Source organism: Coregonus lavaretus, assembly GCF_964263955.1.
Source record: "Coregonus lavaretus genome assembly, chromosome: 17".
In the NCBI taxonomy this organism is placed as follows: domain Eukaryota; kingdom Metazoa; phylum Chordata; class Actinopteri; order Salmoniformes; family Salmonidae; genus Coregonus; species Coregonus lavaretus.
This window is the reverse complement of record NC_140004.1, coordinates 32,736,915-32,752,938: the sequence shown is the minus strand read 5'-3', so window position 1 is coordinate 32,752,938 and position 16,024 is coordinate 32,736,915. Positions and strand designations below refer to the sequence as shown.

General features: G+C 43.8%; 1 protein-coding gene across 1 annotated transcript in view; it reads right to left on the bottom strand.

The window, feature by feature from the left end:
- Positions 1 to 4,724: 4,724 nt before the first annotated feature.
- Positions 4,725 to 16,024, bottom strand: part of LOC311144268 (ABC-type oligopeptide transporter ABCB9-like) — a 31,440-nt gene continuing 20,140 nt past the window's right edge. Inside the window, exons 10-11 of the mRNA XM_084180281.1 lie at positions 10,464 to 10,600; positions 4,725 to 6,039 (exon numbers count right to left, since the gene is read on the bottom strand). Of these exons, the coding sequence (XP_084036407.1) occupies positions 5,719 to 6,039; positions 10,464 to 10,600 (458 nt within the window). The 3' untranslated portion in view covers positions 4,725 to 5,718. The remainder of the gene's footprint in view (positions 6,040 to 10,463; positions 10,601 to 16,024) is intronic.

The following is a 16,024-nucleotide window of genomic DNA, read 5'->3' as shown; positions in this document are numbered from 1 at the left end:
GCAGCCAGTGGGGACGTCCGAAACGCCCCACTACATATTCTGAGTCCTTGCCCCTGTATGACATCTAGCCTTTCCAGTGAGGTCCGGGCTGCCGAACCATACGCTATACTGCCATAGTCTATTACAGATTGGATCAATGCAACATACATGGTCTTCAATGAGGAACGTCCAGACCCCCACTCCTTCCCCGTCAGACAGCGCATCACATTTAGCACCTTCTTACACTTTCCCACCACTCTCTCAATGTGTTCTGCCCAGGTCAGTCTAGTGTCAAAGTATACCCCAAGGAACCTGAAGGCCCCCACCCTCTCCAAGTTTCTCCCATATAACCTCAAGCATACCTCATCTCCCACCTTCCTCCTGGTAAAGAACACTGTTTGAGTTTTCTCAACAGAGAACCTGAATCCCCACATTAATGCCCACCACTCTACCTCATCAATTGCTTCCTGTACCTTCCTGACTATGTATAGCACATTTCTTCCCCTCTTCCATAAGCCCCCCATCATCTGCAAATAACGACCTCCCTATATCCGGCTGTACCTGAGAGTAAACATCATTGATCATGATTGAGAACAACAGAGGACTAATCACGCTCCCCTGTGGTGTACTGTTATCCACCAGGTAGCTGCCTGATAAAGACTTCCCCACCCTCACCTGGATAGACCTTCCAAACAGGAAATCCTTTATCCAGTTGTTCGTTCTTCCTCCTACCCCCATAATATCAAGCTTGATTAACAACTCCTCCTTCCACATCATATCATACGCCTTCTCCACATCAAAAAAGACAGCTACAACAGTCTCCTTGTTCACCTGAGCCTTCCTGACCTCTGCTTCTAAGTAGAGCACTGGATCCATAGTTCCCCTACCCTTCCTGAACCCACTCTGATGTGGCGATACTAGCCCTCTGCTCTCCAGGAAGTAAGTTAGCTTCTCCGTAATCATACGTTCCATAATCTTACATACATGTGATGTTAAAGCTATTGGCCGATAGCTTGTTGGCCTCGTTGGATCCTTCCTGGGCTTCCGGATTGGTACCACTACTGCCTCCTTCCAACTGCCTGGTAGTTTCCCCTCCTACCACACTCTGTTGTACAACACCAATACCTTATCCAGTGCCTCATCACTAAGATGGGCCAACATAACATAGAACACGTCATCTTTCCCAGGTGAAGTTAACCCAGCCTTACCTATTGCTCTTTTCCCCTCTGCCATGGTAAATGGTGCATTCAACGCATCATATACATCCTCCCTCCTATCCAGCACTCCAGGATGCTCCTCTCTCGTGTTCTCTCTCCCCCTCTGCCCCTCCTCTGACAGATTTGCGGAGCCATGCACTTGGACAAATGCTTTGGCCATCATCTCTGCCTTCTCCTCATCTGTTACTGCCACATCCTCCCCACTCGTCAACACTGGATAATCCCACTCTCTTCTGACCCCACTCATCCTCTTAATCATGCTCCACACTTCTCCCACAGGTGTCGCCCTTCCAATGGTGTCACAGAACCGATGCCAACATGACCTCTTTGCCTGACGGATAGTTCTCCTCACCATGGCCTGGGCCTGCTTATACTGAATCAGATGTTGGAAGTTATGCGTCCTTTTCAGTACTCTAAATGCTCCTACTCCTCACCATTGCCCAACATTCCTCTGTCCACCATGGGACTGCTTTCCTCCTCCTCCTCCCTGAACTCTTAGGTATAGCCTCAGTAGCTGCCCCCACTAACACTGTTCTCACCCAGTTATTCATACTATCCACATCCCCTCTCATATCCACCCGAGCCATCACCTGCTCACTCAGCTCCTGAAACTGATCCCACTTTGCCCTTCCAAACACCCACCTGCCTACTCCATCCACTGACACCTCCTCCTCCCTCCGGCCTACTGTACATACAATGGGGTAGTGATCCCTCCCTACTGTCGACTCCTCCCATACCTCCCACTCACATATTCCTGCCATTGCACTAGATACCAGAGTGAGGTCCAAGGCAGACTCTTTCCCTGTGGCTTTCCCTGTGGCTCTAGTCCTGTGTAGCTCAATTGGTAGAGCATGGCGTTTGTAACGCCAGGGTTGTGGGTTCGTTTCCCACGGGGGACCAGTATGAAAAAAAAAAAAATGTATGCACTTACAGTCTGGATAAGAGCGTCTGCTAAATGACTAAAATATACATCAATCCTGGTCCCTCGGCCATCGTTCAGGCACACCAGATCTTTCTTTTCTAGCAAATGTTCCTTCACTTGGCCATTTCCATCCATCCGTTTCCCCCCCAAAGCGTGTCCCTACGAACCACTACATATCCCTGTATGATAAACTCCACAGTCGGTTTGAGCCATGTTTCCTGCACACAAATCACATCAGGCTTAGCTAGCATATCTACAATGAACTGCTTGAACTCCTGCCCATTAGCTAACAGGCTTCAAGCATTCCACTGTAGTACTACCACCATAAATAAGATCCAGTAATACATGACTCCACCCTCGGCTGATTGAGATAATCTCGAACCTCTTCCCATGTCAACCCTGTCATACTCAAATGTCTCCCAGCAGCCTTCACTATTAGTTTAATCTTCTCTGTTTTAGACTCTACTTTATCGGTGCTATTGTTAGCTCCTGCTATAAACATCACCAGCTTTCTCTTTTCTATGTATACCATCTCGCCGCCCACCTGCCCTGTAATCCCCGGTCTAGATGCTCACATCTCTCCCTTGAACCTATATCTCCCTGGACCACCCTCACTGCCTCAGCATATGACACCCTTCTCTCCACTCTCACTTGTTGCACCTCCACTTCCTGCTTCATAGCCTCACACCCACTATATGCCACACTATGAGCACCCCCACTGCTGCAGCACTTTGGTTGTCCACCATCTCCACACATCCCATACTCATGCTCCCCTCCACACCTGGCACACCTATTTTTCTCTTTACAGACTGTTGCTACATGCTCAAACCTCTGGCATTTATAACATCTTAAAGGCTTCAGTACATAAGCCCTCACATAATAAATCATATATCCTGTTGTTACTTTATTTGGCAGTACCCGGTCCTTGAAATGTAACAGAATAGATGTGCTATCTACCCTAACTCCACCTCTTGTTGCTTGTAATCTTTGAACATTCACTAGAATGCCTCCTCTCAAATTGTCCCTTACCTCTTTAGTGCTAACACTCACAGGCACTCCTGCTATCACCCCTTCAATCCACTGCTTCTCTGCTTGATCAGTCCAGCTGCTCGACTCCACCTTACACTTCCCTATTTGCTTCACTCAGAGAGCTTTTTTCCCTCTGCGCCATGTCCTTACAGAACACCAACAAGCTCCCATCTCTTAACACTTTAGCATTGACAACTTCCCCAATCAACTATTTTATCACAGCCATCAGCCTTATCGGACTCATCGCCCCAACTCCCCATTCCTCCCTAAACTTCAGAAACACTTTATGCTCCTCCTCACCTCCATGCTCCCCTCGCGTCTTATCTTGCCCTTCCTCTGCACTTTATACCTCCGAACTTCTGCTAGCGTTGGAAGCTAGGTTCCTCTCCTCAAACGTCATTTTCTGCCTCCTCTCTGCCTCCATAGACCTCTCGCTCCCCTTCAAACCCCTACACCCTTTCTCTCCCGCTTTCTTTTTCTTACTCCCTCCTTTATTTGTACCACTATGTTCCATACTTGCTTCACCTTCTTCTCCATCACTATCTCCTACCATTTCTGACCCATTCACAGCACAGCCATGCCGAACCGCCGCCACACTGAGTAAAGTTTGTTTGCTTTTCAACGATTTATCCCACCTACTCATCTAACCTCTCCAAACGCAACCTTCCTGTCTGTGTCTCTGCTTCGTCAACCTCAACTGTGGGTCCCTTCTTCTTCTGTGGGTTTTACGGCGGACTACAACCCAAAAAGGTGTATTGCTGCGACCAACTGGACGGGTTGAAACCAAAACAAGGTCAAAATAAAATCCATACGTGATAGGGAAACTAACTTCATCCACCCAAATAAAAATAGTACATTGACAAAACAAAACACCCACTTCTTCCTTCTTTCAATTCTCCATATCTCCCTTAGACCCTGAGAGGGCGGTAGGACTTGTGAAAATATTCCATGAAACTCCTTCGCCAAGAAATCTTTCAGCCCCAGGAACCGCTCCACCGCTTCCACAATGATTTCTATCTTCCTGGACCTTCTCTCCACCTGGACTTCCTGACGGGCTGCCCCCAGGTGGTAAGGGTAGGTAACAACACATCTGCCACGCTGATCCTCAACACGGGGGCCCCTCAGGGGTGTGTGCTCAGTCCCCTCCTGTACTCCCTGTTCAACCATGACTGCATGGCCAGACACGACTCCAACACCATCATTAAGTTTGCCGATGACACAACAGTGGAGGCCTGATCACCGACAATGACGAGACAGCCTATAGGGAGGAGGTCAGAGACCTGGCCGTGTGGTGCCAGGACAACAACCTCTCCCTCAACATGATCAAGACAAAGGAGATGATTGTGGACTACAGGAAAAAGAAGAGGACTGAGCACGCCCCCATTCTCATCGACAGGGCTGTAGTGGAACAGGTTGAGAGCTTCAAGTTCCTTGGTGTCCACATCACCAACAAACTAACATGGTCCATGCTGTGATCTAAATATACTAGTCAGAGCAATCTCTGCTACAGTAAAACCAATAGGCTACAACAACCAATATGTTTACAGTAGCCTAGTTCAGAATGGCAGTCATATCTTAGTTAATTCAGTACATTCACGTTTAATTGTGCAAAATCAAGAATCGGACAGCATCAACATGAAATCTCATCTATTCAAAATCAGCAATGATAGTGTCATAGTTTGAAGATAATGCACTTCCCATTGATTTGCATAGAATAAAAAAAATACAGTCTTCAGCGAAGGCACCTCTCTGTCCTGTATACAGTACACATTTTCACATTAACAGAGAGAGAGGCCTAGCTGTTGACATGTAAGCAGAGATGCCTTTACCATTTCCACCTAGTATTGCCATAAGAAATAAAGTATCACAATACTATTACTGTTTTGTACGTCATACAATCAATGATGTTAACTTTGGCTTGAGCTGTCTCCACCTCAAAGTACATGTGCGTTCAACACGAAGACCACTGCGATAACCATAGACTGTATAATAGACTCTATAACATTGATAAACTTATTCAAGTGTTGCTCATTAAAGTCCGTCAAAGCTGGTCAAATGGCTACCAAATCCCTATACTCTTACTGATTATTCAATAATAATGCATTACTCAAGGTTTTGGACACCGTGAAATAGATTTTAGTTGAATCTATTCAATCTACTGTGCAAATTTTAAATCCCTTAAAAGGTCCAATACAGCTGCTGTTATAGAAAATTGGGAAAGGGGTGGAGTTTGACAGTTTTTTTGTTGTTGACCTTTAACTAATTAACTGCCTGGTGATGTCACTAGTCAAGCCAAAACTCCATCCCACCAAAACAGGCTGAAATGTAAGGTGGTCTTTACAAACAGCTCTTACACTAAAAAGGGCATTATCATCATTTTCACCATTTCACTGTATTATTCCAACCACATTGTGTGGAAATATATATAAACCACAGGAAAATCACATTTTCGACTGCACTGGGCCTTTAATAAATTAAGGGTACTGTAATGTAATGCCTTGGATATGGGGCACTCCATAGTCCATGATTGCCAGTCAGTCAGTGTTAGCTACCAATGGAGCCCAAGCTCTCTCAGTAGCGTGGTGCTTCACATTCAGACTTACTGGGACTGCTGCTATCAGGTCCACTTCGCTGACTACCCCCCTCAGACTTCCAGGAGTGCTTCTCTGGGGGGTTGAGGACCTCTGCCCCCGTCTCGATACCCAGGACCTGCCTCTGCACCAGCTTGCAGTACAGGCCCCCCTTGGCCATGAGTTGGTTGTGTGGCCCCTGCTCCACCACACAGCCACCGTCGATAACTATGATGTTGTCTGACCTTTCCACTGTGCTGAGGCGGTGGGCGATCACCAGCACTGTGTGTTGACGCATGTTGTTGTTCAGGGCCTGCTGGACCTGAAGAGAGAGAACATGGAGAGGATCCTTACCTACACTAAGTCTAAACAACACAAGATATAGTATTCAGAAAACTAGAGAAAGTGGCATAAAATTCAAGACCACAGATAAGGAGAATATGTTTGAATGCTGGCAAAGATTCTTCTGCAATAATACTGACCTTTTGAAAGCAGCATAGTTACATTGCAGACAGTTAATGTACAAAAAGCTGTGAAGTATTTGTAGTTAATCATATCAGTAATGTTAGTTCATTATATCAGAGCTGTAGCTCCGCCCACCGGTGAAGTGGAGCAGAGCATGCTGGGCGATCTCCAGCTTAGAGAAGATCAGCTCGAGAGAAGTCAAGCGAGAGAAAGTTCCAGCCATCCTCATGTTTTCCCAACAGTTAGCTTTCATTGTGTTAGCCAAGGCCGGTGTGCGTCCTTGTTGATATGTAAGTACATATTTCATATCTTTCAGGTGTTTATGTCTGAAGATGCACTCTTATGATAATGCAATATTTATGGTTATGCTAATTAGTAGTTTATACTGCGAGCTAGCTATTGTGAGCTGGCTAGCTCTGGTTTGGTTGTCATATCATTTCGGACATTTAACCCTGTATTTGTAAAGGATAATGTCCCCCAATGCGTTGTTTATATGCCCTGTAATTGTATAGGTGTATGGTACATCATTATATGGGTATTACATTATATTTCACTGTTTAGAGGTATGCAAGTTCATTGTGCAGTTGTAGCCTTGAACTGAAGATGATGGTGCTATGCCTTGTAGTACACGTGCAGCGGCACTCCTTTGATCTCAATTAGTGCAGTCACAGTCACATTGTATTGTGCTGTATGGTCCTGTATAGCATTAAGTCATCATAGTCATGTTATAGCCATGCATATTGTTTATAAGAGATGTGAATTGGAGATTGTATTCTGTCATTCACTATTGTATGACTCTTTACTTGCAGACCACATACAAACTTTTGGTTAACACAATTATCAAGCCATACACTGTGCTGTGCCGTTACTGCTCTGTGAATCAGCGTCATTAAACAACCTCAACTGGAATCATACCAGTCTGTCATCTGTGCCCTTACAAGTACATGGGAGAGAACACATAGTGCTGAGTAAAGCCTAACCCTACAGAATATACAGTCCACCAAGTCCTCAACTACATTGTGGTTCTTCGAGCTGGATAAAGGTGTTCACTCCCGGATCAAGATGCAGCAAGTTACTGGTGAAGCATGGACCTGGTCTGATCATCCAAGGCGCCAAGCCTCACCTTATCCAAGTTATAGTAGCACAGCACGGTATGATGTACATGGGCAGGAAGAGGAGAGTTATTCTCATCATGAAGGAGTGGCCAAGATGCCCCCTTCACCTCGTCATGTGCAACCTCATCCACTCGCCAGGTTCAATGAGATGCTGCCCCAGAGAGGGACCATCAGAGCCATCATCACAGAGGGTATGGTTCAGAACCCCAGCTAGCCCACAGCCTGCAGAGGAAAAGAGAGCACATGGAGGTCAGCAGAGAAGGCTCCACACCCTACGCTTACCGGGAACACAGGAAGCTGCCAACAGCTTACCAAGCAGAGCTACAGGAGATCCGGAAAGAGAACGAGAAGCTGCGTATCTCTCAATGAGGAAGCTTGTGGATAAGGTCTGCAGTCTCCAGCCACCCCTTGACCCGACTGCAGCCAGCTACACCCCCACAAAGTCTACTCAACAACAGTCTGGCCCTGCTGTACGAATTGAATCGGTTCTTCCAGTCCACCTCATTCCCCCACCTGAGCTAGAGGAAGAGTTCAGCGAGGAGTACAGTGAGGAGTACGATAACGATGAAGAGGAATGCGATGACGTTGAGTGGCCTGATCCACCACCATGGCCTACAGAGGAAGAATCAGAGCAGCCAGAGAAAGAACAAGTAGTAGACCTCCTGGATAAGATGATGAGTGAGCTCAAAGTCATGAGGGATCAGGCTACTTCTGCTGCTGCTAAGCAGAGCAGACCAGCATCAGTAGTCAAGACTCTAGGCCACCCTACAAGAGAGGCTACACCTTCGCCGTGTCCCAGAGAGTCAAGTTACCATCCTGATGTGGACTATAGCCAACCTCCTCACCAGGCCAGTGCTGCACCTTCACAGTGCTATGTCGGTGCAGTGACCCGGAAATCTTTTCCTCCTAGGGCTCACCCTCATGCAGCAGCCTATGAGCAACGAAGAGCTGCCAGCCAAAGGCAACCAGAGCACCCACCAGGTCGCCGACCAGGTCGGGTTCCATGGATACCTAGGCCAGCCCCTCAACCCCATCCGCAGCCCCCTAGAGGCTTCACCGCCGCAGCAGCAGTGCAGACTTACAGAGGGCCTAGGCCAACCATCCCTAACTTCAACAGCCGAGACCCAAATGAGTTTGCTCGCCTGAAGATCGCACTAGGGAGCCTCCTGCCAGCTGACGGGAACGAGCTCTTCAAGTATCAGATCCTAGTCAATCACTTAAAGCTAGAAGAAGCCTGCCTAGTGGCAGATTCATACCTCAACTCCCCCACGCCTTACTCAGACACCATGGCAGCCCTGAACGAGAAGTTTGGACAACCCTGAAGAAGATAGCCAGTGTCATGGACTCTCCCGATGTACACCGTGGAGATACAGCTGCCTTTGAAAAGTTCGCACTACAGGTCCAGTCCTTAGTGGGCATGCTCCGGACACTGGGTCCAGATGGCGACATAGCGCTGATGTGTGGATCTCATGTGGCACGCCTACTCAGCAAGCTACCACCTGAGATGAGGTCAGACTTCCGCCGTCGCATGTTTCATCAGCCAGGTAACACACACACACACACACACACACACTTTGGTTGAAGCAAGTTGCCAGACCACTAAGTGCCTTAGCCCATCCATACTACATACACTGTGCTGTACTGTTCCGTGCCTGTCCATATTCAGCGTTATTAAACCACCTCAACTGGAATCTTACCTGTCTGTCATCTGTTCCCTTACCAGCACATGGGAGCGAACACATAAAGAATATACAGTCCACCAAGTCCTCACTTACAGTTTATTTATACTAAAAGAGGATTCTCCAGGGTTAAAAGTATCTAGTATAGTTCAAGACTTGATTTGCCTGAAGACAGAGAGCAGGGAGGACACCAGCAGCTGAGAGTAGTTATCATAACATTAGACTGCATTTAGAGAAGTAGGTTATTGAACTAAAACAAGAACTAGGTTATTGTCATGAAACTTCAGGAGATGGATATAAGTGACAAACACCGGCTTCGAGGGCATTATCCCTTTTATACAATGGGTTACCAACATATTCAAATAATGATTTACATATGTTTATTAAAAACATTATTCTGATTAATGTATTCGTACTATTTCATACTTCCACAAGATATAGTCCCGACACAAATCTACGGTTGCTACCCAAGCCGGCTGGTCGTTCGTTCTATTGGTTCGGTTGCCAGAGAAGCGACCCAGTCATTCAGTCTTTTTGTTCTGTATCTATGGACGCGACCTAGTCGTTCGTTCTAAATGTTCCATTGCCATACTGGCTGGCAACGTTCTTATCCCTTACTTGCTAGCTAGCCAACTACGGCTAATTTACAGTCACATCAAAAAGTGCAACCAGAATAACAGCAAAGTAGCGCATTTGTTTAAGTTGTTTTCTAGTGACATTTATTTGGATACATCCATAACAATGAGCTAATGAGGCACGATTTCGCTTGGCATAGAAAATGTGCTCACTCCTCAGGACACTTGTTCAGAGGATCTAGCAAACAGCACAGTTAACGCAATCACTTCAAATTGAAGCTGGAAAGACTGCAAACTACAGTAGCTGCTCTTCGTTTAGTTTTACCTTTTTTCAATTGACATTTCTTTGTATATATCCATAAAAATGATGCCAGCTGATTCATGATTTCAACTGGCTGAGAAACGCTGCCTGCCTGTCTGTCTCATCCCAACTCGTTCATTACAATGGGACAGCTGGAGATCGAATTTGAATATTGAAACAATGTTGCAAATGTTGGAGAGACAGACAGCAAGGTTTATACAAATCTCCGCTGTTGAAAACGAAATGTTAGTCTAAAATAAATGTGAGATAATGTCTAGGTGCTTTTTATAGTGGAGATCAAGTTTATAACTTGCCTGGCTGGGCTGATGAGACAGTGGATTGCGCAGTCAGATGGAACAGAGTAAATAGGCATTTTAACGTCATAGATTTAGCCGGTGGTAACTTGTGGAATAGACACCAGCTGAAATGCGCTTTTAACCAGCATTCAGGATTAGACCCACCCGTTGTATAATACTCTTCCTCTTTAAAGCCACCAAGGCAGGGAGGGGTTTTCATTTTCCAGGATATACTGTATCTTTATCTATAATTCACAACTTGATCTAATTAAACACAGATTACAGAACACTGATTTGACCTGCCTCTTTACTTACAACATGTTCGCTCTCTGCATCCAGTGCACTGGTGGCCTCGTCCAGGATGAGAACATGTGGGTTGCGGATGAGTGCCCGTGCGATGGCCACCCGTTGCTTCTGTCCCCCTGACAACTGGGTCCCCTTCTCACCCACTCCTAAGAGAGGAACGAGGAACAATTCCACTGTGTTAGAGATCTTAAAATAGAAATGCAAAATCATATGAAAATCGTGAGGAGATGCTGTGTTTCTCAACATACTGATCGGCCAATTTCCATGAACATCATAAGATTTAGCAGTTTTTAGTTACCTCCTGTGGGGATCTAGATGTGATGCCTAACTTAGAAGGAATGCATTAATGATTAAACATAATGGGTTTGTACTGTACTGATATAAATTGTTTCACATAACAAGCTGTGATTCATGTGAGGAACGTTAGGGGGTAGGATGAGATAAGAACTTGTGATTCTCACAGACACATACACACTGCCTCTTTGTTATACCGCGCTCAAGGACGTGTACTGCAAAAGTGCTGACTTTCTGGATAAGTTGCAAAACAACTAGACACCTGGCAACAGTGAAGCGCCAAGGGACTGGGACCAGCCTGTGCGCCAACGGATAGGCTGAGTAAGTCTAAACCACGCTCAGTCTCTACTCTGATTGGCCAGCAGGGAGCGGGAACTATCTCTGTCAGAGTATTTGAAGAAGAACTTAGAACAATGGATCAGTTCTCTGAGTGCCCTGCGTGGTATTTCAGTGGACCCGTATATACGAACATCATATTTACCATTGAAGTGGTTTGCATTAATTAAAATACTAGTCTATTTTCGAAGACGTGTATTGACCTCTTTTGTTCCTAATACCAGATTTGAATTGACGCAACTTAACAATTGGTGACCACCGACTGTGATCTGGTAGAAGGGACTTCGCTGGGTATTGTCCGGCCCATTGGACATCTCTGTCATTGGACGGTGTGTTTCACAAAGAGTCCGGACTACTAAAAACAGGTAAGCAGACACCTATTGTTATATAACTAAAGTTCTTCACATTGGCTTTATCCAAATTAATTTTGTGAAACACCTGTTTGATGTAAGTGAACTAAATTATGGAATTATTATGAGTAGATAAGCACCATATTGTGACATGCAAACCTTTGGTGAATGTGATGTTAAACCATGGTACCATAGAGTATTGTTCTACCGGCAAGGTCTGTAACTACGAGGGTACGGCTAGGTTCGGAGAAAATACTGACATCTATCGGCAAGGTCCGTAACTGCGAGGGTACGGCTAGGTTCGAAGATACAGAGAATAATTGACTTAAGTAATTGCTATCGGCAAGGTTCGTAACTACGTGGGTGCGGCTAGGTTCGGGAAATTTTAGATAGTGTTGCGCTATGGCTAGGTCCGTAACTAGTACGGCTATGATCGTAGGAGCACTTTAAAGTACACTATAGTGTTGCGCTTCGGGAGCTGTACTTGGGGGTACCGCCCAGATCGGAGGAGCACTTTAAAGTATAGGGTGTCGTATGCATGAGCGTGTGAATGATCCCAGTGTAATAGAGTGTTTGCAGACAAAATAAAAGAGGGAATGCGGGTTATTAAAATTAATAAACCTGTATACCTTGATAGAAAACGAATTAGGAATTCAACACGTCTGTGGCTGTCCAAACTGTATAATTTGTGAATAACTGTTGGGTTTGTGGTTGCTTAAACCGTATAACCCATTAATAACAATTGGTAACATAAAGGTAAAATAATGAATAACTAGTATGACTAAACTGAAACGTTTGAACTGATATAACTGAACTGTAACGTTTGATGTTTGACATAGCATAATACTGGTTTTAAATAATTATGTTGAAGCAATTTGGTTTAGTATTTGATTTAACGTTTGATGTTTAACATAGCATAATACTGGTTTTAAATAATTATGTTGAGGCAATTTGGTTTATTAGTTGATTTAACGTTTGATGTTTGACCCTGCAAAATATTGGTTAAATAATTAGACTGAAATAATTTGGTTTATCGTTGAAATATAAATATGCACCGACTTTAACTATTTAGGTGGGAATAATTTGATTTAAATAAAAGACTAACGTACTTTAAATAACGGCTAAAACGAAAAGCAGACAAAGCCTGTTCCGACTGGACACAGGAAGGGAGGGGCTGGAGACAGCGAGAGTGTGGCTTTTGGAGTCAGGAAAGACTGGGAGTTGGCTGGGAACACCACGGGGCGATTGTTTGAGAGGTGCCTGTGGGTTTCTGACGATATATACACGTATGAACTTGCTCACCCGAACGTAGACGTACATCATGGGTGAGAAAGTAGAGAATAATCTCATTTGCATTTTTGGTCATTTAGCAGACGCTCTTGTCCAGAGTGACTTGCAGGAGCAATTGGGGTTGGGTGCCTTGCTCGAGGGCACATCGGCAGATTTTTCGCCTGGTCGGCTCGGGGATTGGAACCGGCGACCTCTCGGTTGTTGGCGCGGCACTATTGGTCACTAAGCTGCCTGCCGCCCCATATGAGTTTAAGGTTGTGCCGTTGTTTGATCATGTGATAACATTTAATGGGTAATCGGACCATAACTAATGTGGTTATGGAAGTAATGTATAAATAGTGGAGAGCCAATAGGGGGCTCCATTGAGCTATTATGGTTTATTTGGCATTTCAATGGCATAAGGTGAAGTCTGTGTGTATGAGTGAATTCAACGGCTGGTGTGGGTGATGACCGGATGCTACGGAGTGTTTGGTTTGGTGATGTTGAATGGACGATTTGTAGCGTGTTTTGGGGTTAAATAGAAAGACTCACTTATTCAATAGAGAATGGGTGAAGGGAGAGAGCATTACTTTGTGTTGCTGAATGAGGTGAAAGCTAGTGGAGTTTTCATTTGGTGACGTCACTTGCTCTATGAACTGGAAGTATTTACTTTGAAAGCATCGCGGAATGTGTGGAGTGACTGGCAATGTATGTAGAGGGTCCCTGGTTTGAACACAGGTAGGGACAGTTGGTAAAGCTTTCGCATTGGGGCTATAGACCTAGATTATTACGTGGATTGAGAAATGTCAAAGGTTGAATTAGATAGCTTAAGTAGAAGTATTCTAGAAAGGTCTATGAAAATATGTTACAAGGTCCCCTTGCGCCTTCCCCGTTGGATAGCAAGGGGAGGGGTGAGCTATAGTTCAAATAATAATATAATAATAATATGCCATTTAGCAGACGCTTTTATCCAAAGCGACTTACAGTCATGCGTGCATAAATGTTTTTTTTTTTGTGTATGGGTGTATGGGTGGTCCCGGAGATCGAACCCACTACCTTGGCGTTACAAGCGCCGTGCTCTACCAGCTGAGCTACAGAGGATAGGAATATCATTAAATGTAATACTTATTAACGATAGCAAGTATTTGTTTTATTAATTAGGGCCTAATCAGAGAGAACAGTTAAAGAAATTGAATAGCGAACTGAAATGGCGATAGAGCTGTGAAAATTGAGTTGAGGACAAAGGAGAGTAATTTATGGCTCTGGTTAGCGGGAGAAAAAAATAAATAAAATTAGAGACAGTCAAGCGAGTTGGGTTGAGCTGTGGGATTTCAAGTGGAGGTCTGAATGCTTGACTGGAAGATAAATTCTAATTGTTATTACTTTATTAGATAGGTTGCTTGACGCCAGTAGTGTATGCAAATAGTTGGTGAATTTTAGAACGATAATTTATTTTCGTTACGGGGACCAGGGGATGCAAGTGGCTTTGGCTGTTGTGCTGGGGGAATAGCGCCAGCCTGTGGTGGGTTCTGGATTTGTTAAATAAACAAACTTATATTTTAAACTATAGTAATGCAATAGGCTACAATTATAACATTATCAGAAAAAGGGCACAATTTTATGTGAAATAGTTATTACAATTATTATTAATAGTTATTACAGTTATTATCATGGCCAAAGGAGGGAACATTTGATGTAACCATGATTGTATTGGCTAAAAACTGAAATATGACATTTACAGGGGGGACAGGAACAATAGAAGGGGAGACAGATTTTCCTAGGGGGTTGATCAAATAATTGATAATGGATCATTTGAGATGAGATCACATGTAGCAGAGTTAGGGTAATCAATTAAATAATCATTGTATACTCGAGGAATTTTGAGTGGTTTTATGGATTAGTTATGAGGAATTAGATTGATACAAACAATTATTGATGGGTTAGGACTGGGGATATCTGTATCATGTTTTGTGTGTACTACCATCTTTAGATTACTGATGGTAATTGAAGGTTAACAAAAATTATAACCAGGAGAAAGAGAATTAGCTTATCTCATTGGAATGTTGCCCAGGGCTAGGGGGAGCAGTAGTGAAGTTAGGCAGTATTTAGGTCATAAAAGTGAGATACCAAATTAAGTGAGGCCTGGCTATTTGTGGTTGTTGTTTTTCAAATTGGGTTTTTCAAACAAAAAACAACACACCTAGTATGATGTTTATAAAGCGTTGTTGTTTCAATTTTGGGGGGGTTTCAGCAGGTCAAGGGTGATAGGTCTTAGAGGAGCACGCACAGTGAATTTTATGGAGTTTTTCGGTTTTGGCTGAGTTTGGGGTATATATGATTTCTTATGAGAATGAATGTCATGAGGACTTAATGAACACTTGGGATAAGTAACATTCATGAAATATTTAGAATAATGGTAATGTTTAGTATACTATGGGATGGAACAGTTCGTTTAATGATTTCAATGGCCTCTGAACTCTGTTTTAACTTTCTGGTGTTAATTAATCATCCACACTAGTAAATTCTAAAGGCATGAGAGGAGGACTTTAAGATAGTTTATTTTACTAAGTTGAGGGTAATTTATAATACTGTGAAAAGTGTGAAGAAGATTATAATTTGGTAATAATATATATGATTTGACCATATGACCATAAAATAACAGAAGAGAGAATGAGGGATACCTGTTGATAGTCAATTGTACTAATCTTGGATTACTTTTACGGAATATAAGTAAATTGAGGTATTATCAAATGTTGTCATTTACATTTCATTTTTAGTATGCTTTAATAAACAACAAGTTGGTATTTGAAACTAAATTAATGCAATGAGCTGCAGTAATCAGAGGAAGGCACAATCTAAGTGATTGTTTAGGTAGGTGGTAATATTGACACATGGGCAAATCATGTGTCAAAAGGGGGATGGTAGGAGATGGTAGGATTAAATAATAAATATATACGAAGGAGAGGACGAAATACTTAAAAAAATATTTTTAAAATATATATATATTTTTTAGATACAGTAAAAATAAAAATGTCAGAAATAGAAATTGAGAGCTGAACATGTGTAAAGATAGTTTATTAACCACACCCGTATGTCAGAGGTTTTGTGCCCCACAGGTGAACTAAAGGAGAAGGTGACCCACTCTATCTAACCAGGAGACTGGTGAGCATCCAGTCTCTAAAGAAGAAAAACTGGAAGCAGGCCTGTTGGGAAGGGCCCTATCAGGTTATATTGGTCACTGCCTTTGCCATTAGAATAGCTGAGAGATCCACCTGGGTGCATGTCACACACTGCAAAAAGGTAAACCCAGCTACACCTGAC